This window comes from Microtus oregoni, unplaced genomic scaffold, assembly GCF_018167655.1.
Source record: "Microtus oregoni isolate MIOR12 unplaced genomic scaffold, Mior012 000032F_ref0000030, whole genome shotgun sequence".
Taxonomy (NCBI): domain Eukaryota; kingdom Metazoa; phylum Chordata; class Mammalia; order Rodentia; family Cricetidae; genus Microtus; species Microtus oregoni.
The window spans coordinates 27,453,966-27,473,431 of NW_024543091.1; the positions used below are offsets into that span (position 1 = coordinate 27,453,966).

Sequence of the window (19,466 nt, forward strand, 5' to 3'; positions counted from 1 at the left end):
AAATGGTCTTTTTGAAGTCCCAGTCCAGTTAGAGATTAAAGCTGGTTTTGGAGTTGGAGTGTGGTTCTCTCCTTCTTTAAATCCAAGCAAGCTTATTCAAGTAAAATTCAAAATCTCTGTCTCATGTCAGAAAAGCCACCTGATATGGGACAGAAGAAAAACAAATGACTATTTTATTGCCACTAATCTCATAATCCTTTGGTTCTATATTGACTCTTTAACAGCTTTTCTTAAGATATAAATATCATCTCAGGGTTTTTTTTTTTTTTTTTTTTTTTTTTTTTTGGTTTTTCGAGACAGGGTTTCTCTGTGGCTTTGGAGCCTGTCCTGGAACTAGCTCTGTAGACCAGGCTGGTCTCGAACTCACAGAGATCCGCCTGCCTCTGCCTCCCGAGTGCTGGGATTAAAGGCGTTCATCTCAGGGTTTTGTTTTGTTTTTTTGTTTTGTTTTTTGTTTTTCAAGACAGGGTTTCTCTGTAGCTTTAGAGTCTGTCCTGGAACTAGCTCTTGTAGACTAGGCTGGCCTTGAACTCACAGAGATCCACCTGCCTACGCCTCCAGAGTGCTGGGATTAAAGGCGTGCTCCACCACCGCCCAGTCTCATCTCAAAATTTTTAAGGTATATATATATCTTTTTGTTATGATATTAATGGTCATACAGAATACTAATTTTAGAAAAAGGTTTCATCCACCTTAATGTACATGATTTTAGGTTTGAGTCTCTATCAGTTTTCTACAGTGAACCATGAGCCCATCTAACAGAGACCTTAAATGTCTCCAAAAGGAGGATGGGACCCCAAAACGGTAATTCTTTCAGGACTATGATGATAATACCACTATGGTGAAAAACACCAACTAAAGGTCGGCTTTGAACTACAAACTGCTCAGAACATTTTCCAGGTGGCTTAGCTGAGATGGTCCAGCCTCACAGACTACTCTCACCAGGACTTGAGTCAAGCCCTCTGCTTCACCATTACACAGAGACTGGACAACAAATGATACAACTACATCTCCCAGGACTTGACAATTAACCCAAATTTTTCTTTTCAGAAACCTCTAAAGATGCCAATGGCCACAGACAACAGAAAGTAAATTTAAGAAAACAATGCCCATATTCCCAAGAGGTGGTGTGGGTGGTTTTTGGTCTTTCATTGGGTTATGGGTATTCGTCATTGTTTAGAGTCAAACTGCCATTGGTAATGGTCAGGAAAAAAGCTAAACAAAGGAGATAAGATTCAAGCTTCTTGGTTAGAAAAGAAAAAAGATACAGAAACAATAGGATAAGTTATTGAATCTACTCATAAAATAAAAAGGGGACAATATAGATATATAAGATAAAAAGGTAGATTATTGAAAGCTGGGCAGTAGTGGCACACGCTTTAATCCCAGCATTCAGAAAGCAGAGACCAGTGGATCTCTGTGAGTTCTAGGCCAGCCTGGTCTACAAGAGCTAGTTCCAGGACAGGCTCCAAAGCTACAGAGAAACCATGTCTTGAAAAACCACACATACAAAAAAAGATAGGTTACTGAATCTATCTTTAAAAAGCAACTACTAGTTTTAAATATTTTATAATGGATTGGACTTTTGTATATTGCATACAAACTTTATATATTGATGCAAATTCGAGATTAATCTTGTTAAAACATTCTGTACATAGGTTTCTAATCTTGTTTAAGGTATTGTACCTCTACAGCTCATTTAACAATGTAATACAAATTTCTAATTCTTGAACATTATTATTACAAACTGTTTAGGATAATAAGGAAATGCACGTTAGTAATTAGTCACCTATTATAATTAAACTTGTAGTCATATTAATTATGTTTTCATGGTCAAACAGATTTTTTTAAAGTATTTATTTATTATGTATACATGTACACCTGAAGGCCAGAAGAGGGCACAAGATCTCATTATCGATGGCTATGGGCCACCATGTAGTTGTTGGGAATTAAACTCAGGACCTCTGGGAAAGCAGCCAGTGCTCTTAACCTCTGAACTATCCCTCCAGCTCCAGAGATATATTTTAGATAGATACATCATCTTCAAATACTTCAGAGATCTACAGAATAAGGCATTTAAGATGTTTTAATAACATATGTTTTAATTTTATGACAATGAGACGTGTCTGCTACTGGCAGCACCAGTCTACTTCAGAGAATAAGATGGGCATCAAAGCAATTTCATAAAGATTTTACTTTCTTTGTGGCAAATGTAAGCCAATGGGCAAGAAAATGCCATTACCTCTAATGCTAACAATATGCTTTCCTAATTGGAGAATAACTGCCACGCCTTGTCAAGACAAGGTGGGACAGACTTTCAAAAATCCTGCTTCACAGAAAAGTCTGCCAAGTATTCTAGGCCTTGAGGCTGACGATGGAGCCCCATCACTGCAGAGGAACTATGGCTGGCTGTCCAGGCAGGCAGCTGTTTCTGTCATTTCTCGCATTTTTGGAAGTTGTTTACTCACTCTTCCTGTTTACTCTGCTAATATTATTTCCTTCTTGGGTTTCTGAGGGAGTTAAAGGTTAAATAGTTATAGCTATAGTTTTTCTTGTTTACAAGACTCAGAAAAGAAAAACTCCCTAAAGAGGTGTAAAGTATAAAAGGCTGACAGACATTAAGAGATAATCTGATAATACAAATTTAGAAAGTGAATTAGGTACAACCTTTTGGACTCATTAAGATAAAATAGATAGAGATTATTTTCTCTGAATTTGTCAAATGCAAACGGACTAGACATTGATGATGTACTTATTGCCTATATATTGTATAGTTATTTTACACACTGCATAGTTTTTCTTATATTATCTACAGCCTTCTTTATTTTACACAAAAAGGAGAAATACAATAGTTTTAATATATAAAGCTTGCCTGAAGACCTATATTCTTTATGTTTTAATAAATAAAGCTTTGCCTGAGGGCAAAACAGCCATACTAGTCAACCATACAGGCAAGGCAGTGGTCGTGTATGCCTTTAATATCAATACAAGAGAGGAATTTTAGATAGAAAGAGAGGTCTCATTTTCAGTCTCAGTCTGAGGATTCACAGGGGCAGGATAGCCCATTTCAATCTAAGGTAGAGGTTAGAGCTACTGCCTGGCCACTTTACTTCTCTGATATTCAGCTTGAACCCCAATATCTGTCTCTGGGTTTGCACTACAAGAGATTCGTTATATGAAAAATATTAAGACCCAAAACAGAAAACATATATTTACACATGGAGATCATAGTTTTACATCAGCTGTCATCCCCTATCATCCTCTACCTTATATATTTGCGACAGGGGCTCTCACTGAACTTAGAACTTAACTGTTTAAGCTAGACTATTTAGCCAGAGAGCACCTGAAATCTGTTTTTAAACACCTCACCTGCACCACACCCAGTTTTTATATGGGTACTAAGAATCTAAACTCAAGTGTTCAGTCTTCTGCAAGAAGCATTTCCTCCAATGACTTATCTCTGTAGCTCCCAAAGAGTAATTTTTATTTTACTCATATGTGCATATACATGTGGATGTGTGCACTCAGAATTAGCACTACATTACCTGGAACTGGAGCTACAATTCATAAGCCACTTAACATTGGGTGCTGGGAAACAAATTCTCATACTCTGGAAAAGCAGCAAGCAATATGAACCACTAAGCTATCTCTATAGCTCCCTAAAAAGTAATTTTAAAAAATAAATATCAGTTGGGTGGTAGTAGTGTACGCATTTGATCCCAGCACTCGGGAGGCAGAGGCAGGTGGATCTCTGTGAGTTTGAGGACAGCATGGTATACAGAACTAATTCCGGGATATGCACCAGAGATACCTGTCTCATAAAACAGAACAAAACAAAACAAAAGAATCAAGCTAGGGATGAAGCTAAATGGCAGAGTGTGGATAGCAGCCACACTGCACCCAAACAGAACAATAAAAACCTCAAAGGAAAAAAAAAATACTAAAGTTAAAGAGCTACTCCAGTGCTAGGCAATCACGGATGTAATCAATTTACTGTTTGTGAAAGTGAATGTTAAATAAAGATTAAACATTAGGCTTAATAAATTGGTCTATAAACAACAAACTTTTACACACAAATCAATCATTCAAAGTAACTAAAAACTAGTGATCCTCTTTCCTAGCCCTCTTGGCACATCAGCTCATCTTCATGCTGACTTATCAAGATGGGTGGAAATGAGCAATGTGAAGTCCCTTTAACAGGAACAAAAAATATTTAGGTACTTGTACTGACCGGCTCAGAATCATAGCAATAATCATCCCAGCTCTGTCTTAGGGGTTTCTTTGTTATCTGAAAGTTAAGGCACATTAGTTAGGTAGAAGTTTTAGGAAGAAATTATACTTCTTATAATGATCTCTAAAATGCAGTATTCAGAAAGCAAGACTACTTACTATCCAAAGAACAGTTATTTTGCATGGTAACATACACTAATAAAAATAAAATAAATGTTTAGATTACAGGAGATCATATATTATTTTATTCAATTTATACATGTCATTGCCCATTGGCTCTGATATTTGTATTAACCACTGAGTTCCTTATCCTGTAAGTACTGACATTATGTATGTCATAGCCACAAAGACTCAGGACTATAAAATTCTGTGTCAGTAAAATTATCATCGCATATAAGTGATTATCATCTATTTAAAGAAAATATTCATAAGAGCTGAATTTGTAATTTTTAAAAATTTGTACAGTAAAATTTTCTAGCATTCAAACAGAAAGTGATGTAACTTCTAAGTTCTTGATCTATTAAAACAAAGTTAAGATGGTTTCTATTAATATAAAGTTTTAAAGTTAAAAAATACCAACCAGGTAGAGTACACTGTACATTTGAGAAGTCCATGACATTACTTTCATTATCTTTAATATAGAATATTGATGCACTCAAGTCTAAATTAAATGGAAAAAACTTTTTCATTGCCATAAAGGCCTTTTTCCCATGAATATTATATTTTGTGCCAAACAAAAATGAGAGGTTGCTTTATTATTTAAATGATCTAATATAGTAACAATTCCACTAAAAATTGGATTTGTATTTGGAATTTTAATGAGAAATAAAAATAGAGAAATGAACATCATGAAAATTTGTGAAGATCACTTCTCATCACGGAAGCTTAAAGCTGAATTCTAAATTTAAAGAAAGATATAGTCTCTAAATCATTTGGCTTTGAGGAATTCACGATAAAGGCCTCAAAATCATGGTAATCCTCCTGCCTCAGCATCCCAAATTCTGGAATTACCAGAATGAGCCACCATGCCTGGCTTCCCACAAAATGTTTAAGAGAGCTGTTCATTTAAATTATACAGTGATACTCTGTATCAGTATCCACAGCATGCAGACATATGCACATTAGATTGTAAAACCTGCAAATCAAGTTTAAAGCAATCTCTTGGCAATAGATAAGGATTAGTCACCAGTTACACTAACATCCTGAGGTATGTAAAAGTAAGTCACAATAGACAATGTAAAATTTTTCTGATAAGAAAAGTACTATGAAACAACTTAATATTCTTAAAAGAATCTCACAAAATGCATGAAGAACATATTTAATTTTTTACCACTTATATGAAGGATTAATCATTTTTAAATCTGGAAATTGGCCAGGTGGTGGTGGCGCACGCCTTTAATCGCAGCACTTGGGAGGCAGAGGCAGGCGGATCTCTGAGTTCGAGGCCAGCCTGGTCTACAAGAGCTAGTGCCAGGACAGGCTCCAAAGCTACAGAGAAACCCTGTCTCGAAAAACTAAACTAAAATAAAATAAAATAAAATAAAATAAGATAAAAAAAATAAATCTGGAAATTATACTACTTAAATTTTAGACTGCCTACATAAAGGTACTGATTAACATCCATTATCAGATTTGAGAAAAAAATCATTAAAAAACGTTTTCAGTAACTAAAATCTAATCATTACCTACATTTCTAAGTAGGTTTCATGAACTCTCACCTGATTGAGATAATGGTACTCCTCAGGCTGCTTAAGATGAAATGCTAACCTCTCTTCTTCACTTGCTCCTGCGAGGAGGTAATAGAATACATGATAGTTCCTGTTGGGAAGAAAGCATATAATGAACATGACTAATTATGGTTAGTTTTTTGTTTGTTTGTTTGTTTTGTTCTGTTTTTAAAGAACACATTACTTAGTACAATGTTTGATTTACTTTGTATTTTTAAGGCAACATAACAAATTCAACATTTTGCATGTCTACAAAATTGAATGTAAAATACAAAAAAAAGGAGAACAAAAGCAGTAAAATGAGAAAGTAAGGGCTTTCAAAAATTGTCTTCTCTAAAAGTAATGGGGAAAAAACCTCACAAACTGGACTGAATTACTCTTTCAGAGCTCTAAAATTAATCAGGAAGCTGAGAGAGAGAACTGCTATGAGCTCAAGCCAAGCATGGGCTACATAGTAAGTTCCAGACCATCATGTGCTAGACCAAAACCTGTCTCAAAAAATTCGAACAAGGGGCTGGAGAGATGGCTCAGTGGTTAAAAGCATTGCCTGCTCTTCCAAAGGTCCTGAGTTCAATTCCCAGCAACCACATGGTGGCTCACAACCATCTGTAATGAGGCCTGGCGCCCGCTTCTGGCCTGCAGGCATACACACAGACAGAATAATGTATACTAAATAAATAAATAAAAATAAAATTCGAACAAGCCAGGTGGTGGTGGCACATGCTTTTAATCCCAGCACTCGGGAAGCAGAGGCAGGCTGATCTCTGTGAGTTCGAGTCCAGCCTGGTCTACAAGAACTAGTTCCAGGACAGGCTCCAAAGCTACAGGGAAACCCTGTCTCGAAAAAACAAACAAAAAAACTATAACAAATTACCAAGAAAAACAAAGAAAAAGTAAGGAAGAAAGAGATGTGGGGAGGGAGGGAAGGAGGGAGGGAGGGAGGGAGGGAGGGAGGAAGGGAGGGAGGGAGGGGAGAGGGAGGGGGAAGGGGGAGGGATGAGGGAGGGGGAGGAAGAGGGCGAGGGATGAGGAAGGGGGAGGGAGAGGAGGAGGGATGAGGAAGGGGGAGGGATGAGGGAGAGGGGAAGGGGGAGGGAGGGAGGGAGAGGGGGAGGGAGGATGGATAGGTAAACAGATAAGGAAGTAAATGGATAAACTAAACCCAACAAGCAGAAGAAAAGCAATTAAGGGGTCACAACATTAGGAAAGTTGAGAACTGCTGTAAGGTTTTCCTTTTAGGTCTAATTTATAGTTCCTTAAAATGAGATGAAAGTTATTCCTCGCTATAATTTCTTGCAAAAGCTTCTGAAAAGATTGAGTCACATGTACTTCATAACTGTAATTTTGCTACTGTTATGAATCATAATGCAAATATGTGTTTTCCTATGGTTTTGGGTGTCATGACTCAAGAGTTTGAGAACCACTGTCTTAGAACATTTTATCTTATGAATACAGACAGAAAAAATCAGCACCAACATAACAGCAAACCAAATCCAGAAACACATAATATAATACAGAGAAACAAATCTGTTAAATAAAGCAATCAAAACAACAATCAGATTGTAAACTCAGTATTGTCACTTCAAATTCATTCTCTAACACAAGAAATCAAGATTATATCCCCACTACTCTATTATAATGTTCAAAAAACCACACTAATTACTAATAGCGGAAACTGAGCCACAGCTTTGTGAATGTGTTCTAGTAAGTATACCTACAGCCTTCTTCTACATATTCAAACATCTCTAATAAGGATCCTCTCTTATTTCTGCTACACACACACACAAACCACTAAATTCTTAACCTAATCCTGACATTAATTCTTTTTCATTATGTAATTAATCAATAATTTATGAGCCTTTATTACATATAAGGACCATGTTAATCATGTTATAGATAGTCCTTCAAAACCAGATATGATGTCCTACACCTTTATTTTCATCACTTGGGAAGCAGAGGCAGGCACACTGCTTTGCATTTAAGGACCACCTGATATACACAGGGAGTTCCAAGACAGCAAAGGCTACATAGTAATACCCTTCCTTAAAAATAAAGAAGCTGGGGTGGTGGCTCACACCTTTAATCAGGAGCACTCGGGAGGCAGAGGCAGGCAAATCTCTCTGAGTTGGAGGCCAGCCTGGTCTACAAGTGCTAGTTCCAGGACAGCTAGGACTGTTACACAGGGAAACCCTGTCTAGAAAAACCAAAATAAATAAATAAATAAACAAACAAACAAATAGGGAAATAAATAAGGAAAACAGATGGTCATGGTGCCACATGCCTTTAATTCTAGCATTCGGGAGGCAGAGGCAGGGAGAACTCTGTGAGTCCAAGGCCAGCCTGGTCTACAGAACAAGTTCCAGGATGACCAGGTCTGTTATACTGAGAAACTCTGCTTCAAAAAATTAATTATTTTTTAAACCTATTATTTCATTTAGGCCTTGAAACACATTCAGAATGATTTTAAGTACATAAGAAAAGTGAGATCAAGGTGTGCATGAGAGTTCAGGGCTATTTAACTTCACACTCCAGGTCATACATAACTTTACTGCTAGCTAACATACTGACATATGAAGCAATTAACTTACCTCCCTAAATTTCTTTATCTGAAATATATAACATGTTTCATTTCTAAAGTTCCACGTACCTCAAATATGACAATGGAACTAAGAGCTTTTTCTGAAAACTCACTGATTTTGGAGAAAGGGTCTAACACTATAGCCCCAAGTTGACATGGTACTTACTATATACCCTAGGCTAGCCTTGAACTCAGGGTAATCTTTCAGCCTCAGCTTCCCAAATACAGGAATTACAGGTGTGAATCAGCACACCTACCTCATAACTACTTTCAAACAAAAAGAACACTAAGAAATATAAGAAAGACCCATGTCTTTTTTTTTTTTTTAAGTTTTTCGAGACAGGGTATCTCTGTAGCTTTGGAGCCTGTCCTGGCACTAGCTCTTGTAGACCAGGCTGGCCTAGAACTCACAGAGATCCGCCTGCCTCTGCCTCCCGGGTGCTGGGATTAAAGGTGTACGCCATCACCGCCCGGCAAGACCCATGTCTTATAAAGGCAGATGGTTCAAGGAAGAATGAGTTTATCACCCGAAAATCTACTTTCCTGTTCTCAATTTATTTAGAACTGAGAAAGAATAACAGTTCTGCATATCCAATAAAAATCTCCCAATCGTCTTGAGCATTCTGCCCCCGCAAAAAAAATAGCAGTTACATACAAAACTTATGTATGATATCAGTGAATCTAAAAGGGAATTTTTGTGATTCTGTGAAGTTGATCTAATTATATAAATAAAAATATATACCGTTCATTATGCTCTTGATAAACAAGTCTAGATTTCTCCAGTAGATACTTTTCAACATACGCCCTGGAAGAAAATAAAATTGGTTGATATAAATAATAAAAATTGGTTTAGATAAATAAAGTTAATATATGATAGATTTTATTATTTAAAAAGTTCAAAAGTATAAAGAAGCATTCTCTAGATGACAGCAGTAATTTTACCATTATAATTTATATATATATTAGCTTTATCCATGTTAAACTTAAAAAAAACCTACCTATATCATCAAATGACTAGAGAATGAGATAAGCAGGTGAACTATATCAAAAGTAAATACACAACCAAAGCCCCATTTCAAAAAATAAAAACTAACCAAAATCATAACACTAGTAATCAGGAACACAATGACCTTATGAATATGAATCCAGGTCTGATTTCACTACCACGGCTGACTTTCAATTTCACTACTCCCTAGATATCTCGTTTTCTTCCAAACCAATCCATGAGGTCTAATGGTACAAAAGTTACCAGTTCAGAGAATGAGCTAGTCATACTATGCCACTACATTCACCTGCTCACCACAGTGCTGGGCACATTACATGTGTCTGAAACTCTATTTAAAACCAGAATATAAAAAGAAGTAACAGATGAATTAAATATTGTTTAATCTATCTTGAACATCCTTGTTCTATTTAATTTTTTCCTCTATTTTTGTGTATACCTGACTTTTTAAATAAAATAAAATTTACTTCATATGTCAAGAAGATAATTATAATTATTAGCTTTATATTCAACTTGACCAAACTGACCACTATGATCATGCAATTACCACTTTGTCTTGCCTCCTCAAATGCAACAAGCTCTTGTTATAACCATTACTAGAAATAATTCCTCACTTCATAAAATGATTTTCCAGTCCTTCTACTTGGCAATTTTTTAATATATATATATTTATTTATTTATTATGTATACAATATTCTGTCTGTGTGTATGCCTGCAGGCCAGAAGAGGGCACCAGACCCCATTACAGATGGTTGTGAGCCACCATGTGGTTGCTGGAAATTGAACTCAGGACCTTTGGAAGAGCAGGCAATGCTCTTAACCTCTGAGCCATCTCTCCAGCACCTTGGCAAATTTTTAATATGCAACATAAATACCAACATTATTGAGAAAGCCTCCAGAAACAGTTTAAACAATAAACTGATCTCATTTACTCTAATCAACTTGCATAAATATCTATTTTCCCAATAACCTAATGAAAACAAAGAAAAAATATGCTTATAAGTTTGTTTAACCTTCAATATTTAGAACAAAGCCTGATGCTCAAAATGCCCCCCACAAACACATGCTTAAAAAATAAAATAAATAATGCAAAATACATACATATGTTTTTATTGTTTTTTTCACCATAGGAAAAAAAATGTTTAAATTTTTTAGGCAGTCAACAAAAGAGCCTGCATTTCCTTCCATAAAGGAAACTATACATCAACTTTCTAATTCACAAAACTGTCTTAATCAGTGAAGATATACACTAACACCTTCAAGGTTAAAAAGCAATGTATATAACTCTACTTATTGTCATTCTTCTTTAAAACACAACTAAAAGCCTAACTCCTACTTTAAGGAGGAAAAGTACCAACCGGGTCTTTGAAACCTGGTACTAAAAATCAAGAAAAGAAATGACCTATGAAACTACCATTGAACATCTGTGGACTTCTGTGATTGCTGATGATGCTGGTTTTAGGTTCTTCTGACAGGTCAAAAGGTTGTATACACAATAGTTTTAAACTCCTCTTTTTTTTAATGCAGAAGTAAGACTGAGTTAAAATTTAAATAGCATAAAAAGTATAGACCAGTCTACTTATTAATAGGAATGCAAAAATCATAATAAAAACCATCAAAGAAAAATAACAATTTATGTTTTTGCATTTATGTATGTGTGTATTTATACTGACCAAGTGGAACTATTTTTCCAGGAAATCAAAAGAGCTCAGTATTAGAGAGAGAAAACTGTAGTATCAATATATCTCAGAAGGAAGACATGTTTATCTACATATATCCCAAAACACTTTTGATAAAATTTAACTTTAAAAAAACAAAAAAGGAAAAAAATTTTAACTTTAATGAATAATAATAACAAACGCAAAGAATTAAAATCAATAGTACTAATAATTCTTTAGCTAGAGTTTTACTTAATGTAGAAAACAGTATTAACATAAAAGGCAAAAATAATATTACAGTGGTATCTGTAATGGATTGGCTTTTAAATATCCCTACAAAAGCTGAATCACCAGTCTATAGTACTAGTAGGGAGGAGGCTGGGCATCGCTGGAAGAAAATTAGGTAATTAAAGTGTGCCCTAGTGACGGATGCTGATCCTCCCTTGCCTCTCTCTACTGTGCTTGCTTTCTAGCCACCATGTGGTTATCACCATTCCGTCTGTCCCGCAACACCAGCAATGACACTCTGTCTTGCCATAGATTCACAAACAAGAGCCAATTAATCATGGATTTATACTTTTACAACTAACTGTAAAACAAAATAAAAATCTTTCCTCTTTTATCTTTGGTATTTTACCACAGCAATGGTAAGCTGACAGTTACATTTCCCATTGTGAAGCAGAATACCTTACAGAGAATGGACAAGGAAGGAAAGAAGGAGAGAGGGAGGGAGGAAGAAAGGAAGCAAAGATGGAAAGACAGAAGAATGGATGAAAGAAAAAGACGACAGACAGAGAGACAGACAGACAGGCAGGCAGGCAGGCAGGCAGGCAGACATGCAGACAGAGACTAAATACAGAAGGAATGATTTCACTTTAACTCATGGTTCAGGAGACAGTCCATCATAACAAAAGTGACTCAATCCATGGTAGTAGGAGCTTAGAGCTGTTTGTTACTGTTCTCAGCAGAACCCAAACCAGAGAGCTAGGGCCAAGAGTGGGGCTGGGATAGAATCCTAAGATTAGCCCGAAGTGAGGCACTAATCTTTTTACAAGTATTGTAATATGGCTTGAACAATCAAGACAAACAACAATAAAGTACAAACCATCCATCAAGACACCATATGTAAAACTATAAAAACCAATAGCTACACATACGTACAAACAATAGCAGTAAAAAAATAAAATGTAGAAAAAAATCATACTCATAATAAAATACTTAAATATAAACTCAATCAAATATGACAAAAAAATTTAAGTACTCCTAAAGAGTACAACACATCATCTCTAAAATAATTGAAAATGAAAACATTGAATTAATGAAAGCAAGTAACAGCTATAGGAGAACCTTAAGTACACAGTTAGGTTAAAGAATTCAACTGAAAAAGCTACAAACAATATGATTCCAACTGTACATTTTGGAAATGGTGATATGGAGACTGGAAAAGCTCACAAAATTACCAAGACCTAGAAAGTAGCAGGGCTGAATAAGTCAAACACAAAAGACTAGCACAGTAAAACTATGCTATAGTACTAAAATGGAGACTGTAAATAGCATCTCTACATTTCTCAAAACCAACAGGATGTACAACACAATCAGCAAACTTCAGTTCAAGTTATGGATTTCACAATTAATAAATCTGCAGCAACAATGCTGTCATCAATTTTAACAAACAGACCATACTAATACAGATGTTTGTAACAGGGGTAGCTATGCTAAAACGAACGGAAATGATATATGGGAACTCTTTAATTCCCGCTTCCTTCTGCTGTGACTCTGAAACTGGTCTAAAGAATACCCTATTAATTTTTTAATCTATAAAATATATTGCTGGCACAATCAGATGACTAATCATAGGAAATGTATGGATTTCTACTTTACCAAAATTAATACCTTGATTGGAAGAATAATAATATACATATGTAGAAAGTGTGATTATGCTGGAAAATACAATAATTAAAGAAACATTTTCTGATCTGAAAAATTTTGAAGATTTATAATATAAACATAAATTCATGTAATTGTTAACAGTTAACAAATATAAGTTAAGGATGTCAAGAATTATGATTAGTATTAACAATTTTCTCAGTTTGAACCCTCCAAAAAGGAAACAATTTTTATGCAGATACCAATATAATACATAGATTATGAAACAAGTAATAACTAAAATAAAAATATGCTTCAGAGGATGACAATATAACTCAGCAGTTAAGAGCACTGGCTGCTCTTTCAAAGGATCTGGGTTCAATTCCTAGCTCTCACATGGCAGCTAACAACCATCTGTAACTCTAGTTCCAGGGGATCTGATGCCCTTTCTTCTGTCCTCCAATACACTCCATGCATGTGGCATACACATACACAGAAAATAAAATAGATCTTAATACATATACATGTATGTACCAAACATGTACATATGTATGTGTGTACTTTATATACATGTATGCTCATATTACGAAAATGTATTGCTTCTAACTGGCAGTACTTACCCAAGTACAGTGCCTGTTTCTTGGTAATTTACTTGAATAAACTTGCCAAAACGACTTGAATTGTTATTATGAGCTGTCTTTGCATTTCCAAAAGCCTGTCAAAATAAATACTGCTTTTATTTAAAAGTAATTTTTAAACATTGCTTTAATACTAAAGAAAAACAATAAGGCAATTTATTTATATCTTTAGAATCATTCATATTTGAGGTAGAATAAAGTAAAGAAAAGGCTGGGGGGAAAAGTAGATTTTCAACTCATACTAATTCAGCAAAATGAATCTCAAGTTTTAGAATCTAATATATACAACTAAAAAAGAAACCTCAGTTGTTAAGAGCGCATGCTGTGCAAGCATGATCTGAATTCAGATCACAACACTCCTGTAAAAAGCCCAGCATGACGATACACAGCACCCATAACGCCAACACAATAGGTGGACAGAGAGGAGGAAGGCTGAGGTTTCTTGGCCACTTCAACTAGTTCCAGATTTAGTGAGAGACCCTATCTCAAGGGATAAGGTGGAGAGTGACAATATAGAACCATGTCCTTGTCTGATCTCCACTTCTAGGTCTACAGGTTCTGGTACCTACACACACGTGCATACAACACACATTCATATATACACAAGATTATTAAAATAAAAACACGTTTCTTTAACAAACACCCAGGCAACTTCACAGTCAGAGGAGCCATAGCAACAGCCACATTTGTAGGCATCAGAAGTACCTAGGACGCTGAGATAATGGAGATAATGCTGATGGTAGAAATCAACACAGGACCAAAAACAACAAATATCATCAGATAATTTTAAGTAGAGAGGAACCAGAGCTTCTGCCTAACTGCCAACCTTGGGAAACTGTGGCCACTGGTCAGTGAGCAATGCTGATGGATGGGTAAATGTCAAAAACAAGACTGGGGCTGGCTCCAACACAGATGTGATGCTGCTTAAGTCATCTGTGGTCATGAAGACCAAATGCTTATGTAGAAGAGCTGAAGAGAAAATTAAAGGTGGGGCGTGGGTTGTTTTATTTTTTATTATGTTTTGTTGGTTTTTTGGAGGGGATGTAAAAGTGTGCTGGTGGCTTGAAGCCATATAAAGAGGTTCATTAATATTAACAATTTTTTTTTTGATTTTTCGAGACAGGGTTTCTCCGTAGCTTTTGGTTCCTGTCCTGGAACTAGCTCTTGTAGACCAGGCTGGCCTCGAACTCACAGAGATCCGCCTGCCTCTGCCTCCCGAGTGCTGGGATTAAAGGCATGCGCCACCACCGCCCGGCACAAATTATTTTTAAAAAGACAAATTTCATTCATCGAGATGTCTTCATATTCCAGAGACAATTCTTTTTTTAATTATTTTTATTGAGTTATATTTTTTTCCATTCCCCCCCTTTCTCTCCCCTCCCCTCCTACCGTCTCCCATGGTCCCCACGCTCTCAATTTACTCAGGAGATCTTGTCATTTTCTATTTCCCAAGGACATTAGATCCATGTATGTCTCTCTTAGGGTCCTCTTTGTTGACAGCCAATTTCTTAAGTTTATACTAAAGCATGTTACAAAGCTGAAATAAGAGGTTAAGAAAATAATAATTACCAATCCAAGTTCCCAGATTCCAACCCAAGAGAGGGAAAGGGGATTTTATAAGCAAAGGGGTCAAGATCATGATGGGAAAACCCACAGAAACAGCTGGCTAATGGGAGCTCACTGACTCTAAACTGACAGCTAGGGAACCTGCATAGGACCAAACTAGGCCCTCTGAATGTGGATGACAGTTCTGTGGCTTGGGCAGTCTGTGGGGTCACTGGCAATGAGACCAGGATTTATCCCCAATACATGAACGCATTCCCTTTTTGGACACCTTACTCAGCTGCAAGCGGGGAGAAGCTTGGTTCTGCCTCAACTTCATATGCTGGACTTTGTAGACTCCCCATGGGCCTTACTCTTTTTGAAAAAATGGATAGAGGGTTGGGTAAGGGGAAGGGGGGTGGGAGGAGGGTAGAAAAGAGAAACTGTGGTTGGTATGTAAAATGAAAAAAATTACTTTTTAATAAAAAAAAAGAAAATAATTATATAAAAACTGATCATTCTAGAAGTATATAAAAAATTTCATTAAAGGGCTGGAGAGATGGCTCAGTGGTTAAGAGCATTGCCTGCTCTTCCAAAGGTCCTGAGTTCAATTCCCAGCAACCACATGGTGGCTCACAACCATCTGCAATGAGGTCTGGTGCCCTCTTCTGGCCTGCAGACATACACACAGACAGAATATTGTATACATAATAAATATTTTTTAAAAAATTTCATTAAAGCACTACGTTTATCTATTTAAAAAAACTATTGTACAGATGATAAAAGAACTATAAACTTCCTATATCATCGTCCAAAGCAAATACCAAACAATGAAATAATGGTCAACAATAAAGAATAAATGAAACAAAATCAATGATGAATAGTTAACACTATGTTAAATAAAACAAACTAGACAGAGAATTCGATTATATAATCTACCCACATCCAATTCTAAAAAAAATATAAAAATAAAATAGTAACAGTAAGTAAATGAGAGGTTGTCTTGGAATGGAGGTGGAATTGGTTCACAGGGGACGATGGGTTGATAAAGATATTCTGAGGCCTGCAAGATGGCTTAGGAAGTAAAAGCCCTTGCCAGAAAACCTGAAATCTGAGTTTGACCAACAGGTTTTACATGGTCAAAAGAAAAAACTGACTGCCAGAAGTTGATCTTTGATTTCCACATATGTGGTTTGGCCGCACACCACATACACACAGACACACACAAATAAAAAAATATCTAAAAACTGTAAGATGTTCTAAAGCTTTATTATATGATAGATGGTATACTGGCTGTTTTTGTATGTCAACTTCACACAAGTAAAGAGTCATCAGAGAGGAAGGAACCTCAGCTGAGGAAATGTCTCCATGAAACCCAGCAGTAACCATTTTCTCAATTTTGTGATCAATGGAGGAGGAACCAGACCACAGTGGGTAGTGCAGTCCCTGGGCTGGTGGTCCTGGGTTCTACAAGAAAGCAGGCTGAGCAAGCCATGAGGAGCGAGCCAGTAAGCAGCAGCCCTCCATGGCATCTGCATCAGCTCCTGCCTCCAGGGTTCCTGCTCTGCTTGAGTTCCTGTCCTGACTTCCTCCAATGATGAAAAATAACGTGGAAGTATAAACAAAATAAACCCTTTCCAACCAAACCCTACCAAGACAGATGGGTAAATATTTTACATGTTTATGTATTCATTAAACTGTACATTTTGAATGTATCTTATTAAAAGTTATAATTCAATAAAATTAAAATTTTCAAAAGCAGGAGCTGGTGGTTTATTTCAATACCACCAAAAGTAAATAAATTATTCACTACCTAGAGTAGCCTATTCACAATATTTTTTCTTTTTTTTTTTTCTTTGGTTTTTCGAGACAGGGTTTCTCTGTGGTTTTGGAGCCTGTCCTGGAACTAGCTCTTTGTAGACCAGGCTGGTCTCGAACTCACAGAGATGCGCCTGCCTCTGCCTCCCAAGTGCTGGGATTAAAGGCGTGCACCACCACCGCCCGGCTCTATTCACAATATTTTTAAAGACTTTGATTTTGAAATGATTCATTAAAGTTTTTTTTCTTCTTATAAAGATCCATAAGAATCAGATCCTTCTAATCACACACACACACACACACACACACAGCTGAAAAGATAAAACTTAACTGACACTTCATACTACACTGGCTGCTCTTTAAAGGACCAGGGATGGGCTGGACAGATAGCTCAGGAGTTAAGAGCACTGGTTGTTCTTCTAGAGGTCCTAAGTTCAGTTCCCAGCAACCACATGGTGGTTCACAACTATCTCTAGTGGGATCTGATGTCCTATTCTGCCATGAAGGCATACAAGCAGCTAGAGCACTCATACATATAAATAAATCTAATCCCACATCTGATAGAGGGCTAATTTATAAAATATATAAAGAAGTCAAGAAACTAGGCATCGAAAGAATAATCCAATAAAATATGGGGTCCAGATCTAAACAGAGAACTCAAGAGAGGAATCTCAAATGTCCAAAAGACACATAAAGAAATGCTCAACATCCTTAATCATCAGAGAAATGCAACCCAAAACAACTCTGAAATACCATCTTATATCCGTCAGAGAGGCCAAGCCCAAAAACACTGATAAAAGCTTGTTCTGGAGAAGATGTGGAGTAAGGGAAATATTCCCCCATTACTGGTGGGAGTGCAAACTTGTACAGCTGCTTTGAAAGTCAGTATGACGATTTCTCAGAAAATTAAGAATCAGCCTACCTCAAGACCCAGCAATACAACTCTTGGACATATACCGAAAGGATGTTCAATCATACTACAAAGACATTTCCTCAACTGTGTTAATAGCAGCATTATTCATAATAGCCAGAACCTGGAAACAATCTAGATGCCCCTCAACCAAAGAATGGATAGAGAAAATGTGGTAAATTTACACAATGGAGTACTACTCAATGGTAAAAGATAATGACATCTTGAAATTTGCAGGCAAATGGATGGAACTAGAAAAAAATATAGTATGTACTCACTCATAAGTGACTTTTAGACATAAAGCAAAGAATAACCAGCCTATAGTCCACAATCATAGAGAACCTAGACAACAAAGAGGACCCTAAGAGAGACATACATGGATCTGCCTAGGAAGTAGAAAAGGACAAGATCTCCTGAGTAAATTGGGAGCATGTGGAGCAGGGGGAAGAGGGTGGGAGGGGAAGGAGGAGGAACAAAGGAAAGTGGTGAAAATGTATAGCTCAATTAAAAAAATAAATTATAAAAATAAAATATATTAAAAAATTAAAAAATAAATTTAAAAAAGAAATATATTTTTGAACTATAAATAAATAAATAAAAGACAGGGGTTTAATTCAGAGAACTCTAATGGGGCTAACATCCATTTGGAACTCCAGGTCCAGAAGATCAGATATCCTTTTCTGGCTTCTCCAAGCATTGCATACATGTGCACACACACATGCATGCAGACAAAACACATAAAGAGTATAAAAACTCAAAGTAAGCTATTAAAGATTACATTCATGTGGAAGGCCATGTGCATGCAAGAGGGTTACAAATGTCAAAGAATATATGTATGCTCAGAAAAGAGCTCAGGCTTGTGTCTGAAGGAGAAGCTGCATGATAGCAGAAAATAAAAGGGAAAAGTAAAATTGATAGTTTCCAGGTGGAGGATGAAAACAATGCTTCACCAAGCATATAAAACCTCAAAGAAAATTCTGAGAGCATTGATATGTATAGGCATTTTTAAAAGTCTCCATTCAATCAGAACCACAGGAAACAACGGAGAATTATATGATCCCATCCAAAAAAGGGGGGGGGGGAATACAGTATTATTATATTAGTTCAGAATTCGTGAAACAACAAAACAGGAGTAACAAAACTAATAATCACAACTCCTGAAAAAATCTTGTTTCCAGAAGTACCACATTATGTTAAATTCTAGTTTTCATCTTCTTCCTCTGTAAAGCCCAAAACAAACAGAAGCCCTGCTTCTACCTTTGTAAAGAAATAGACTACTATTCCAATAGCTCAAAGAAACAGTTTTTGGTTGAATTTTCTTTTGATGGTACCAATGATCAAATCCATGGTGTGCACATGCCAAGCAAGTGCTCTATCACTGAGCTAAAATCCTGAAAGAATCACTTCTAAAAATAAATTATTAGTATCACACCTGCCTTGTTTCTTAGCCATTTTAAAGGTTTCCTGGGTCACTAAAAATGATGTCTATTATTATA

The 19,466-nt window shown here is 36.3% G+C and overlaps 1 protein-coding gene across 4 annotated transcripts in view; it reads right to left on the reverse strand.

Annotated features, from left to right (window-relative positions):
• Myo9a (myosin IXA) overlaps positions 1–19,466 on the reverse strand; it is a 199,273-nt gene that overhangs the window by 144,856 nt on the left and 34,951 nt on the right. For all 4 annotated transcript variants that reach the window (XM_041679416.1, XM_041679418.1, XM_041679417.1 and 1 more), the window contains 4 exons: positions 13,683–13,777; positions 9,278–9,340; positions 5,949–6,048; positions 4,232–4,288 (listed from right to left, as the gene is read on the reverse strand). In XM_041679416.1, coding sequence (XP_041535350.1) covers positions 4,232–4,288; positions 5,949–6,048; positions 9,278–9,340; positions 13,683–13,777 — 315 coding nt within the window. The remainder of the gene's footprint in view (positions 1–4,231; positions 4,289–5,948; positions 6,049–9,277; positions 9,341–13,682; positions 13,778–19,466) is intronic.